Source organism: Eurypyga helias, unplaced genomic scaffold (assembly GCF_000690775.1).
Source record: "Eurypyga helias isolate BGI_N326 unplaced genomic scaffold, ASM69077v1 scaffold15602, whole genome shotgun sequence".
In the NCBI taxonomy this organism is placed as follows: domain Eukaryota; kingdom Metazoa; phylum Chordata; class Aves; order Eurypygiformes; family Eurypygidae; genus Eurypyga; species Eurypyga helias.
In genome coordinates this window covers 2356-16717 of record NW_010236823.1, presented here as the reverse complement: position 1 = coordinate 16717, position 14362 = coordinate 2356, and the positions used below count along the sequence as shown (strand labels likewise).

General features: G+C 41.3%; 1 protein-coding gene across 1 annotated transcript; it reads left to right on the top strand.

Annotated features, from left to right (window-relative positions):
* The first annotated feature begins 441 nt into the window (after nucleotides 1-441).
* LOC104506325 (RING finger protein 17-like) lies at nucleotides 442-13318 on the top strand. The gene is made up of 9 exons (XM_010147242.1): nucleotides 442-550; nucleotides 1766-1929; nucleotides 2749-2868; nucleotides 3894-3956; nucleotides 4411-4536; nucleotides 9873-10029; nucleotides 11324-11459; nucleotides 12659-12848; nucleotides 13220-13318. The coding sequence occupies exons 1-9, from the start codon at nucleotides 442-444 to the stop codon at nucleotides 13316-13318; spliced, it is 1164 nt and encodes a 387-aa protein (XP_010145544.1).
* The last annotated feature ends 1044 nt before the right edge of the window (nucleotides 13319-14362 follow it).

Here is a 14362-nt window from a genome sequence, read left to right as displayed (position 1 = left end):
TGATTCTATGATATGTAGCGACAGAACTCCATCTTTAGCGAATGTATCAGAGTATAATATTATTAACTGTATCCATTGAACTTTTCAGTTCTCTAAGTTGGCAGATGTGATGTTTGACAGAATCTTAACAAGCATTTGCCATCTTTGTGTGTTTGGTTTTTTACTTCTATTGTTTTATTCTTTCACACTTTCCAAGTTCTTTGTCAGTTAATATGTTGATACGATTTGATTGTATCTGCCAGAACTGGTAAAGATGATGCGGCTTGCTCAGTCTCCAAAGAACATCTTGAAGTACATTTAGACCAAGAGAACACACAACTGGATGGTTGTGATTCAGCAACTGCACATGCAGAAACGAGCGCTGCTCCACAGGAAAACATCACTGTTGCTGGGAGTGAACAAAAATCATGTGAAACATACAAGGCACTGCTTCATTCAGGAATGGATGAAATCTATAAATCCCCTGTTATACCTGAAGCAAAAATTTTTCAAGCTGTAGTAAGTTGCGTTGGACCTGATGGAACTATTTATATAATACCAAAATCATTTGGTAAGATTACATAGAAGAACATACGGTTATGTCTATGAATCTGATATCTGGTATATTCTGATACAGCAGAGTTACATATTCTAGTATACACCTTCTGTATCAGAACAGAGTTCTGGAAGAATCCTGTTGGGACAACTGCTGTTGGGAAGTGATGAGGCCTTTGGCCTGGGGGGTGAGGGGTGTGTGCACTTGCTCTGCAGTGGTTGGGAGAGGTCCCACCACTTCCCAGCAGAGGAAGCCCGTATCCACAGGAGGCAACACTCTGTCCTTAAACCCATGAAAGTCAGCTTTCCTGAACTCCCATCGTGGCAGGAAGTCAGAAACCCCAAAGTACTTGGACAGGCAGGCTACTTGCCTCTCTTCTCTAGGCAGTATTGGGTAAAGGGGGGTTGGAACTGGATGGTCTTTAAGGTCCCTTCCAACCCAAATGATCCTATGATTCTGTGATTCTAAAGCAGCAAGTGCTTTCTGTTACAGTGTTGAAATTGTGATATATTTTACTACTAATAATGAAGATACAGTCTTAAAGATTCTCAGAAGTTAGCCTGGTTCTCAGATATTTCTGGATTGTTTTTTCCTTCAGGGAAAGCTCAGTGCCCAGCTTCCTTGGGCTGTTCACTTGTACTGTGATAGATTGTGTCTCTCTTAGTATTTTCTGTTTGTACTATTTGAAAGAGGAACATTTTCATCTGACAGATGCAGCGTCAGACTTCAGTACAATGATAATACATTGTGCTTTTGAGAAATGTTTCCGTATGAGAATATTTTTTTTTTTATTCCACAAATACATCTAACTGTTACATCATAGCCTAAAAATTTGAAATACGAAGTACAGTAACCCCACTTGCCTAAGACTTGTTTCGTGGTGCCCTACCACTGTCTCTGGGAATCTGTTGTCTTGTTTACAGAGAGGCTCTTGTGTTACTGCTGCCATGGCGTCAGTTGCAAAATTTATAGACCCTCTCTGAGATGAGAAATTAGAATTATTAATGGCTTCACAATTGGAAATAGTTCACTCTTTGTTCAAGACAGCACTTGTTTGCTTATACTAGAAGTTGTACATACATACTGTGTTGGCATTGGAAAACTTTTTTTTGGAGCAGCACATGTATTTTATGTTTATACATATCTTCATCTGAATCTGCTGGGTTTCAGTGATTGAAATAATTTGCCCTAATTCATTAGGTTGAATTTTATTCCTCCTTCCCCCCCCAGAAATTGAACTAAAAAATTTGATGACTGAAATACAGAGTAATTTCAGATGCCTCAGTCTTCTGGAGCCCTACTGCTGGAAGAAGGGAGAAGCTTGTGTTGTAAGAGGGTCAGATACCATGTGGTATCGAGGTAAAGTTGTAGAGCTCAGTGGTAGTACTCTGCAGGTAAGTTTGTGTATTACGTCCTGTGTGAGTGCATGAACCTGTGCACGTGTATGTAAAAAAAAAAAAAAAAAAAAAAAAGGGAGGGAGGGGGTGTGCACAAATAATATAATCCTCTAAATCTGTGATCCCACCTTTTTTCGTTCAGCTGAACTGACTATCCAGATGCTCATTCTGCTTAAAAGTGTGATAACTGTCCTGATTTTTACATTTATTTTAAAGATTTATATGCCTATTTCAGTTGTTACAATTTTTCCCATTGTTTTCATGGTGATTATAAATGTTCTTGATTAAAAACCTACCCTTGATCACCTGTACGTACTCCTTTTTTGTTTTTTCTTGTTCTGTTGTTGCTGTTACCCTACGTGAAATGCTTTGAAAATATTTAGCTTCCACCTAACCCTGTCCTCACCCAAAAAGTAGTGGCTGAGAGTTTGTTTTGAATTCGTTCTGCTGCAGGGGTAGAGATATGCCTTTTCTGATTAGCAGTTAATCTTACTAAACTCATGAGTCCGTTCATGCTTTTCGAATGTAGATTTGCAAGTCTGACGCTGTCCTAGCTCACAAATGTTTGTTTTAGACTGCTCTAGGTTATTACATAAAAGGTAGAATCTTTTGCAAGACCGGTTTAAAAATTGACTTCTAATCTGCCATACCAGTTTTTAGTCCTTTCCTTCATTTCCCCTATGTCACATCACCTCCTTACCAGCAAACCATTATTTTTGCCTCCAGAAAAGTGAATGCTGTAAATGAACCCTTTCTCTTAATAAAGTTGGCTTACAACCCAGGAATTGTTTCAGGAAAGCTTTTCTTTCCATCCAGGTACAGTACATAGACCGTGGTTGCATAGAGAGGATTCCTCAGTGTCATCTGTATCCAACTACACTATATGTTGGTATCCCTCCGTTTTGCATACCATGTGAGCTCTACAAGACAGCACCAGTGAGTAATGGTAAATTTGAAGGTGGTAGTAGGTGGTAACTCAAATCGGTACACCAGCCAGTCATAGAGGTTGAGACTAGTTGCTGGTATTCTTTCTTCCCCACGAGCATTCAGAGACTAGCTGACAAGGATCATTTCAGCAGGGCAGCCTTGTATCGGGAAATGCCAGATTGCTTTGTGAAACGACAGTGTTTTACAACTGGAATTAGATCTTTGTGAGACAGGGCAGTGCAGCAGTTGGCAGGAGGATGCTCTGAAGTGGTAGTTCGTTTTGCAGTAGCAGCAACAAAAAGTAAGGCTGGGATTTCTGAATGCAAAAAGGCCAGACAAGCCCTGCAAAAGCATTTCTGTCGTTCTGAACCTAGCTGTGCAGCAGAAAATCTGTTAGGCTGTATTTACACAAGTGAATTGTTTCAGGGGGTTTTGTTAGTAAGTGATTGATATGTAAAATGCATCTTCACATATCATTGCATCCTATTCAAATTTGAAAGGTGCATTTAGTATCTGTCCATTACTGAAATGACTAGCTTGCTTTTAAACTCATCTTTAAAGAAAACCTTTTTATTGCTGGAAGCAGTAAGACTGGTTTATAAACCCGCGGCTTGGAGGCAAATGGATATTGCAGGAAACACAAGAAGTATTTAAAGTACCCTGTGTTTTCTGCTGTCTGTTAGGTTATCTGCAGGTGTAATTCTGTATCTTGGGGTTCATGCTTCGTGTAATAGTACAAACATACATTATTGTGTATGTAGTAAAGGTTGATCTTGGCAAGCAGCATCTCTTTCTAATACAGCCACTTCAAGATCCAAAAACTGCTGGTCGGCTTTGTCACACAGTAATTTTTAGGGTACCAAATAGCAGATAATGTTTAAACTGTTTGCAGACAAATTGAACTATTGATGTGTGTTTTCAAATAAGTTTTTCAATGATAGGCATGTATTTTCATCTTAACTGTATTAAAAAAAATAAGAATATTAATTCTCAGCATCTTAATATGTGGGGCTTTCATGCTTTTCCCCAAATAGATTGGAAAGTGTTGGCAGCAGGATGCTGTAGATTGCCTTCAAGAGCTGCTTACAAATGAAGAGGTTGAAATACATGTTCAGGTAGCTTAATTTATTCATAGATGTAGAATAAGGCTGAATTCTTTAACTTCTTTTTTTTTTTTTGCTTTTAACTTGCATTCAGAAGGAACGTAGCAGTAAATGCATTCCTCAGACAAACCAAAATCCAAAGCTTAATCTGTGTTGTCTGAAAACCTGCAATTTCAGATAGTTTATTGCTAATGATAAATTGTGAAAGGGAAGGGTTATTGGTGAGTGAGTGAACATGGGATAATGTTTTGGTGTTAGACCGGGTAGTCAGTGCTGCCATTCCAGACACAGATATATTGACATCTCTGTCCTAACTGATGTTAAGACCCATCCTTGCTGGTGTGATATCCTTGGTGAATGAGTGTGGTGCATATAGGAATGGCTGGTTTGAATTTCCCGGTCAGTCATGCTATTGCTGTTATAATGTTTGTTTCTCCTGTGTAAATAGGAGTTACCAGATAACCCATGGGGCAAGTTGTCTGTCAACCTGTATTTTGGTGAAATGTCCCTTTCTTCCTTCATGGCATACCAGAAGTACTGTGTTACTGAGGATTGTCAGGACGTGCTAAAGCTGGTAAGATTTTGTGTGAGGGTGGGTCTTTTGCCATTGTTACTCTGACATTGGAAAGATGACTGAGTTGCTTGTTGTGACCTCTGATGATTTGTTATTTCTTCTTATATTTCTGTACAGTTTTGTGATGCAAACAGCAGCAAGACCAGGTACACAGCTCTGTAGCATAACAAGTGCAGCTACGATGCATTGCTAACTTTGTATGGAATAACGAATTGCCAAGAGTTTGTTCTTGGACTCCTTAATTAAGAGATTTTTGCATTCCTGTCTGATGTCCATTTCGTTTTTGTGTTCCTCTAAAACTTAAAAGGGTAGGAATAGGGTAATATTTTTATCGCTTGAAGGGATTAGTTAATCATAGAAATATACCCAAGGATGGAGATATTCAAAAGTGAATTCAATCAAGTATTTCAACATAAGCCTAGTGATTTCTAAGGGAGTTACCTAGGTTCTTCACTCCAGGTATCTGGGATAGCCAGCTGGAGTTCTTTGGTGAAAATTTCAGTCCTTCTCTGAACTTTATTCTTAACACAAAATATTAGATAAGTAATTTCTCTGTATTTTTTTATTCTTGAAATCTGAGAATCAGGTTTATTTAAATCACTGAGGCTTTGTTGTTGCGTTTTTCTCTCCAATTTGGTGTAAGTCTGCCAATGTATTTTTCTTTCCAACATGAGTCTTTGCTTCAGAAAATAACATTACGCTACAGAGTTCACTGCTGTCACTGCTGATGTAAGTCTTGGCATGTGTACCAGTGGGTAACAGTGATGCAGTTACGAAGATCTCTGTGTGTATTAGGACTGAGTAACCATAGACAACCTAATTGTAAATCAGTCTCGTGTTGCGTTTTCATAAGGTCAGCACGTGACACACAACTTCCTGCAAACTCAGTATGGATCTTGGAATGAGATGTACCCTTAAAACAGAAATAAGTCTGTGTAAGAGGGCTGTATTCTGTTCCATGGCTGCTGTACTTCTGTTAAAAGTAGCAGGAAGCTGGCTCAGGCAGAGCCCACTACACCTGTGTCTTGCTGCAGAATGTGTACTGTCTGAGACACGCTTCTGTTGAGTGGCACAGGTGAATTTAGGAGCTGGTCTTCATTACCATATGATGATCCCAGCTTACTCATTAGCCAGAAAATTCTCTAGTAGGATATTGGAGAGTATAGCAGAACCCCAAGTGTGATGAGCTTACAGCAGCGAATCTCGTTCTAGGGGTGTGTGTACATTTATGTGTGTTCATGTGTATACTTATATAGGCACTTGTATACTTACCTACATATACAAGACCATTGTACTGTGGTATTTGTTGAGTTGGCTGTTTGGAAGATAGGGGGTTTTTTTGTTTGTTTGTTTTTGTTTCTGTATGTCTGAGCCACAACTGAGTAGGCAGGTCATGCCTTGTGTCATGGGGGACTAGGATTTCATTTGACAGACAAGTTTTTAATCTCTTCGTTCTGAGCTCAGCATAAACTAACAATTTTTGGAATTACTTTTTCTGTAGCAGTTGACTACAAACCATTTCCAACCATCTGAACCAAAATCAGCTCAAAATTCCTTACACAGACCATTTTTGTATTTAACTGTGCTGCATATCAGCCCCTTCACAGTGAGATGCTTGAAGACTGCAGATTTTAAACTCAGTCTGAGCAAACCCTTGGCCAGACTGTTCCGTCTTACTCTGCCCCTGGAAATGCCAATGCTGGTTTTTTGGAATAGTTTATTACTTCAGGTCAGAGCAAGGATGGTGCACTTTAAACTGCTCTTGACCTATTGGCCGTATCCCTTCAGTTAGCACCTGCCTTCTGAAGGACAGCAAAGACAATGCTGAAAAGACTTCAGGAAAAGCCATCTTTGATGTTACTGACCTGTAGTCAGCTGAACACTTTCAGGGTGTCTAGCAGCTGCTCAGCCTACCAGCAGTTCTAGAGAGATCTGTGTCCTTTCGGGCAGAGAGAAACCTTTAGGTGGAAGATCTAGTAGTAACCAATCTACTGAGAGTAAGAAAAGACTGTTAACATTAACAGCAAAAATGCAAGTGCAGTTTTCCTTCAAAGACACGCACAAGAGCTGACTACAATACCCAACTGAGCTACATGCAGCGCCCAGTTGGGAATGAGCTGGAATCTTAAGTTGGTTCTTCAGAACCAGATGTAGTCAGGTGGCCTGTCACAGTGTTCCTGATTGTTTTGCCGAAATTTGGCATTTATCTTTGTGTCTCTGACAGAGTCATAAATCCTTTCTTTACTAGCATTTATTAAGATAGGGGTTTTAATCTTAGGAGTACTTACTTTCAAAGGAAAAGCTGTTTTTTTCCTAGTTAAGTCTGAGGAACATGATCGTTTTTTGTACCGTGTACTATGTCAAATCATGCAGGGTGAAGAAAGGGTCAGAATTTATTGTTTTGTGTTGCAGTGACATATATCTAGTTGCTTTTACTTTTTGTTCTGGGCATAATGAAAACTGTTCATGCAATAGGTATATTTAAAAATGTATTTTGGAGAAATTGTACCTTTTGTTATTTATCATATGAAAGTGTAAGAGAGAATAAGCACTGTGTTCGTGGCCTATGATTGGCTGAGCTGTGCATCCTTACAAAAGCATATTTTAATGCAGCAAGGCTTACTTTGTCATGAACCAAGTGAGTTAATGGCACCTAGAACTCAAACTGTAAATAGGTGGTTCTGGAAGAACACACTGGAGCATGCTGTGCTAGTGAGATAGCATGTATCGGAACTTGGCAAAATCTGTTCCCTTTTTGAAGCAGCGATAATTCTGGTTATTAAGGAGTTAAATTATCCTTTGCCTTTCTCTCTTAAGGAGTAACTTGCTCTGAGAAGCCGCAGTAACATTCAGTATGGCATTCAGGTTAATCTGTGCCAATTAATTGCTATTATTTTAATGTTTCTTTCTAAATACATTCTCTATTCAAAGGGAATTCCATATTTAATGCATTTTTTAATTAATGGCAGTCAAGTTTGCAGGTCAGTGTGTTAGGACCTTTCCAAAGCTATAGTCTTTGTATTCTAAAAATGTTGATTAACTAGTTTGTTACCTTTTAGCTAAAAGCTTTTAAAAAATCATAATAAGTATGGAAAGGAAATGTTGATTAATATTTTTATCATCAGGGACACACTGTTTAGATTATTAGATAACTCCTTTGAACCAGAAATCACACAAAAGCTAGTTTGTGTTTTGTTACTAAATACAATGCCTGACTGAAGTCTGCCTTGGCCTAGGAGCTGCTTGAAGGAGACATTCCTGTTTTGTCTTCATACACGTCACCACTGCTGCCTCTTCCAGGAGTTACCTTTCCTGTCAGAGTTACCCACTTGGTGTCCCCTAAGGAGGTATGTTTTGTAAACATGTCATGTACGCACTCAGGAAATGTTGCAGTGCAACTATCTGAATGAACTTTTACTTGAAATACCTTCTTGAGTGGAGGCAGAGAAAGAAATACTGACCATTTCCGTAAAAAGAGAAAAGAATTTCAAGAATTACAGTACTGCAGCCCGGTATGTACCTTGTATAATAAGAAAATAGGTCATTGGATTTTAACTTGTCAGAAGAATAATGATTTCCTTCTTCTTTATTCTCCACAAATTAAATTACTGGAATGTAGTATAGTAATGTGAACATTTTCACACTGTTACAGCTCTATTTTACTGCCTTTGGTCGAGGACTGGTCACTGATTTTTGTGTAAACCCACACAGTTTCCCTGTAGTAGTCCCCCGGGCAAAAGGCTGAATGTAATGTTCACTGATCAAATAAAAGGTTCCTTTGTGGACGTTGTTCAGTGTTGATAGAGGAGAACAAGGAAGCAGTGAGAAGCCAATCGTGTTCCAAAATCTAATGTCACCTGAGTGGATTGATTCATACTGGAGGGCTTGTGTTCGTTGTCTTGGTAAACCGGTAAACCTGTAAACCAATGACAGGCTTTGTAACAGTGAAGTGACTGCTTTAAATTCAGCATCACGGTCCAATATAAATTCACCCCACTAATTAGTTTACTTGGGTGTACACATCTTCTAAAAAAAAAAAAGTGTGTATATACGACTCTTTTCCCTAAATACAAGATGGGAATCTTAGGGTATATTGGGAAAGGGCTTTTCTTAAGTTGTGTGTATTCTGCTTCCTCTCTTAGAGGAGGAACATAACAGTGAATAATTTTTGATTCAGTTTGTGCAAATGATTTGAACTCTTGCTTTTGAACACAGTATGTAATTGTAACCACCAGATCCTGCTCTGGACTCCTGTGGATTTAAGTAGCAGTTGCATGACAGAGTTGCAGCGTGATTATACTATGTACAGATCAGAAAAGTAAAAATAATTTCATTGCTGGCCAGTGAATTTTAATTCTGCATTTAGAAACAATAATAACCTACTCATTAGTTTGTTTGGACTATCAGTAAAATATCATAGAATCATAGAATGGTTTGGGTTGGAAGGGACCTTAAAGACCATCTAGTTCCAACCCCCCTGCCATGGGCAGGGACACCTTCCACTAGACCAGGTTGCTCAAAGCCTCATCCAGCCTGGCCTTGAACACTTCCAGGGATGGGGCATCCACAGCTTCTCTGGGCAACCTGTGCCAGGGCCTCACCACCCTCTGTGGGAAGAACTTCTTCCTGATATCTAATCTAACCCTCCCCGCTTTCAATTTAAACCCGTTACCCCTTGTCCTGTCACTACAGGCCCTTGTAAAAAGCCCCCCCCAGCTTCCTTGTAGCCCCTTCAGGTACTGGAAGGCTGATACCGTAATGTTCTGAAATGGCTCTGGGTTGTTTTTTTTAAAAAAGGGCATTTCAGTTAGCTGTTGCACAGATTTTAATTCGCCTGTGCATGTTGTTTAAGCATTCGTTTCCTTGACCTACAGTATCATGCTGATGATCCAGTTATAAATGAGGTGAATTAAGTGTCTTTGTGTAGCAAACCAAACACTGTTTCAGAAGTTCTTCTTTGGTTAACTTTAAAATTCATCTTGGGCTTGATGCTATGAAGTGACATCGTTTACCAAGGAGCAGGAGGGGAGAACCCTCCTGAGACACAGCTGTGAGATCTTACGTGGGTATATCCTCTAGTACATGTGGTCCTTTCATTCTTGTTTTTTAACACTGAAACGTGTCAATAAATCATTGCTATTTTCTTCTTTTTGGGGGAAAAAAAAAGTGTAACTATGAAATTATTCATAAACTGAGAAAGGAGGAAAGAGGGAACAAGGATGTGCAGAACCTGTCGAAGATGAGAAGTAATCTTCTAATAATCCTTGATCACTGATGGAATTTGAAGGTTCTAAATCCCCTGCAAATATTGTAATGAGATCCTTTTCTTTGAGTAGATGTACATTTGCCTTGAACCCTCTAAGAACCTTACGAGGGAGTCTGCCACAGAGGGAGATGCCAGCTGGCACTCAGCATTGGAGAGTCTCAATGAAGCCCTGAAATGGTGCAATGAAAACGTGGAGGCTCTTCCCCTTCTAACACACTTCAAAGCAGGTAGATATGTGTTTTCCTTGTTGTTCCATGTGGATGTACAAAAAGCCTGAAATTATTTCTGAAGAATAGGAATAATTGCATTTCTGTGTATCTTTATTTAAAGTTTCTGCAGTGTAAGAATCGTAGAATCACAGAATGGTTTGGGTTGGAAGGGACCTCAAAGACCACCTAGTTCCAACCCCCCTGCCATGGGCAGGGACACCTTCCACTAGACCAGGTTGCTCAAAGCCTCATCCAGCCTGGCCTTGAACACTTCCAGGGATGGGGCATCCACAGCTTCTCTGGGCAACCTCACCCCCCTCTCCGTGACGAACTTCTTCCTGATATCCAATCTAAACCTCCCCACTTTGAATTTAAACCCGTTACCCAGTCGCACTGCACTATGATCATACAATACACTGTAATCAGGAGTGTAGAAAAAGGAGGCTGAGGGGAGACCTCATCGCTCTCTACAGCTCCCTGATAGGAGGTTGCAGAGAGGTGCTCATCGCTCTCTACAGCTCCCTGAAAGGAGGTTGCAGAGAGGTGGGGGTTGGTCTCTTCTCCCAAGTGACAAGCGACAGGACAAGAGGAAACAGCCTCAAGTTGTGCCAGCGGCGGTTTAGATTGGATATTAAGGAAAATTCCTTCACTGGAAGGGTTGTTAGACATTGGAAGAGGCTGCCCAGGGAGGTGGTGGAGTCACCATCCCCACAGATACTTAGGTGTAGATGTGTACATGTGGCATTTAGGGACGTGGTTTAGTGGTGGAATTGGCAGTGTAGCGTGTACGGTTGGACTCGATGTTCTTAAAGATCTTTTCCAACCTAAATGATTCTATTCTTTAGTTATAAGCTTTTACTTTTCATGAAATTGAGATTTCTGTCTCATTCTGCTCCACTGGAAAATGATGGAAAGACCTCAGACTTCTGATGCCTGTTAAAATTTAGGCAGCATCTGCCTTGTGTCGTCCAGACTATTGTCTGTTCTCTTACAGATCGATCTGTTTACTGACTGAGATGTGCAAGTGAGTTGAAATTGAAAAGTTTAAATGTTAAACACTTTGGTTCACTACCCAGCAATTTTCTGTTAATTCTCATCATTGCCATGTGAGGTGGAGAGACTTAAGTTACATACTAGGTATCGTGACCTGGAGTTCAGAGGGAGCTGGAGGGTGCAGAGAACAAAATAGTAGCATGGACCAGAGAAGGAAGCGAAAAAACTTAATCCCTGTCACAAAGTGAAGTGGATTTTCAAGTTCTGTTAGTTTGCACTGCAAGTATGTTTTGGGATGTTCTGGTTTTTCTTTTGACAGAAAAGCCCTGCCTTGTCAAATACCTGGATGGTTTATGGTACAGAGCAAAGCTCCTCTCCGTTGAAGAGTTTGACCCTGTCAAGATCCTGGTTCAGTTTGTTGATTTTGGCAGTTTTTCAGTTGTCCCAAGGAGCAGGTAAATACCTAAGAAAAAAATGCATATGTGAGTATGAATGTCTACACTTACATTATAAAATAGGTACTTACAAAAAAGCGTATGTGTTCTTACTCTATTACTTATCTTTGCATAACTCTAGCTACATGATTTATAATAATTTAGCGTTGGATTTCATTTGGAGAGAAATTGCCTGTCTGGTTAAGGAATTTGTGTCTGCAGGGTAGGGGCTGGGCACCTGCTTCTCTTTCCCAGGTTGTTCTGAGAAGCCCATTAGTATAATGTTAGGTGTTTCCATCCTCTTCAGGTTACTAAACCTCTGAGGTAGGCTCAGGCTTATAATCTTAAAATCAGGCTTTTGCACCCAAGAAGCTTACACAAAAGAGGGGCTGAGCCCTGCAGGTGTACAAACCTACCCTCTGGTCCTGTGCGACTGCAGCCTGCACAGCAGGCATTGAGGAGGAAGAGAAGGGAAGGTCTGCGTGGGGCGCATCCAGCTCCGCTTGCACGGGAAGTGGGAAGTCAAGTGTGTTCTGCCCGGTGCTGAGCCACTCTTGGAACTGCTCCTGTGCTGGCACACAGGTGTCAGCTAAGTGTCTGAAACACCCCTGGCACCTAGGGTCCCCTAAGCCTGTCTGAATTCCATTTGCTTCACAGACTACTAGGATCATGGGAGAGAGCATGTGATTTATTTCAGGGTTGTACTTCCTGCTCTGCTTCCCCATTCCCTTGCTTCTTGGATAGAAAGATAGAAAAACAGGGAGATGGTAATACAAAACTCAGATATCCATTTCCAGTAGCGTGTCTAGAACACATCCAGGCGTGAACCACTTTGGCCCACAAACTTGTGGAATTTCCCAGATGCACCAGATGCAGAGCCTGCAGTGTGATGGAGAATGGGACACCTGCATTCCTGGGCTCAGATCTGTACTGGGCACTTGAGACTCCTCCCCAGGCACGGCAGCGGGGAGCCAGCCTGCCAGGCAGGCGGAGGGAGCTGTGTGCTACCGGACTGCGCTCCATGGGTTCCATGCTGATGTCCTTCAGAGGGCCTAGCCCTGCCTGGTGAATTGCTCAGACTGACACTGGCATGCTACTGTAGAGCAGGGGCTCTGATCCCAGTTCCCTGACTGTAAACCTACGCGCTATCCTTATGTCCCTACTGAGCGTAGCTTGGCAGGTGGATGGCTGCGGGCAAAAATTTCTCATTTTTGTTTCAGACTGCGCCACATACCGTACTATCTGCTGAAGTATCCTGTTCAAGCAGTACGAGCCCTCTTGGCTGGATTTAAACCTGCTTTGTATGACACAGATGTGAAAAGAATTCCTTATTCCCCAGAATGGAGTGTGGAAGCGCTGTGGGCTATGATGGAGTTTGTTGAAGGAAAACAGCTCTCTGCTTCTGTACTTGTGAGAAACACTTTCTGTTCTTCTCCTACTTCTTGCCAAGCCTAAGCCTCTTGCTAGCCCTCTTCAGTATAATTTCCTGGTATTTGTTTTACTGTCAACCCGCGTAATTTAAAGTTGTGAACTGTTTACTGTGAAGGAATGCCCATGACAAGAGACAGTCGTGTGGTGCGGCGCTTAATCCTGCACACAGAAAGTTTCTTAGCGCTCCTGTTGTTGTAAAGCTAGTTTCCTTCACTTAAAAGCAGAAATATTCTTTGTATAGTCACGGCTGCTCGTGGGCAGTGAGTATGGCCAGTAAATACCTTTTACCATTGGATAGCTTGAGATTTTCATCTGTTACCATTAAGATTCTGTCAACCTCTGGTTTTCAGGCTCTTTCACCAGAATTCACCATTTCTTTGTATGAAGATGACGGAAGTCTAGTTCATACGAGGCTGATAAAAATGGGACTTGCAGATTTGGATGAGTGACATGTAAGTGGAACTGTGGATTCATACCGTTGTGAAGGGACGATTTCAGAAGTTGTGAGCAAAGTCTAAGCTGTCAGTAATGTTGACACCTAGAATTTATCTTAAAAAAAAAAAATAGCCCTTCTGCCCAGACTTCCAGTCTGTCATTAAAATAAAACGCAGTTAAGAAATCAGATTTCTTTCTGTGCATGTTAGAGAAGTCCACAGTATCACTTTGGGAACTAACAGGGACTGAAACAGAGCCCTAAGGCCATAGAGCAGAAGGAGCTTCTGCCGCTAGTAGCTGACAAAGGGAACTTGATGTGTGCAGTGTGCTCTGCCCGAAATACCCAAATTAACTGGTTTTCTTCATTTCCAGCATCTCACCTCCATGAGCTGTGCCAGTTGTTCTCAGACAGATCCACGATAACATACAGGTGTCCACCCATGAAGTCAAACGTGGAACAATTTAAATGAAAAGCTTTACAGCACGTGTTGTCTGCAGAGTACTGGAGACTTGGATTTCCACGTTTCTTGGCCAGCTCGCTGTTACGTAGTCATTTTCCCTCCCATTTTACAAGCGCTTTTCTAATGGATGGTTGTAGGTAGCGTCCCCAGTGCTTTCGAAGTGTGCAGTAGTGAAACGATATATTCACGTCTCAACCTCTTGACCTTTGAGCCTTTGCTGTAGGTCTGTGACAGCGTGCTCGCAGGAGTAGATGGGATTAGTGCGTAGCAGGGAAGAAGCAGATACAAAGGTAATGCTGGGCACGCTTGTTCTAGTACCTTGTTAGAAGAGTTGGAGGGAAGATGATAGTTTATCAGTTCTGTTTTGGTGATGTCGCTCGTTTGTTTCAGGCATATTTGGTGACAGACTTGTCCAGCTCCAGAGTCTGGAATGGGGAGGGAAGAGTTGGGGCTGGGGGAGTGTTACTACTTTTGTTCTGGAAGATGTTTGCATTGGTGCTGTTTTCTGTTCGGATGGATGTGGTTTGGGTGTCCTGCACCTCCTTCCTACCCCCTGGAGCTGCAGTGTCCATTTGAAAGTGTTGGAATAAAAAGGAG

Coding starts and splice junctions, on each gene's coding strand:
- LOC104506325 (XM_010147242.1), top strand. CDS start 442: ATGGATGAAATCTATAAATCCCCTGTTATACCTGAAGCAAAAATTTTT. Junction 2,869..3,893: donor AGCTCTACAAGACAGCACCA/GTGAGTAATGGT, acceptor TTCCCCAAATAG/ATTGGAAAGTGTTGGCAGCA. Junction 10,030..11,323: donor TCTAACACACTTCAAAGCAG/GTAGATATGTGT, acceptor TTCTTTTGACAG/AAAAGCCCTGCCTTGTCAAA.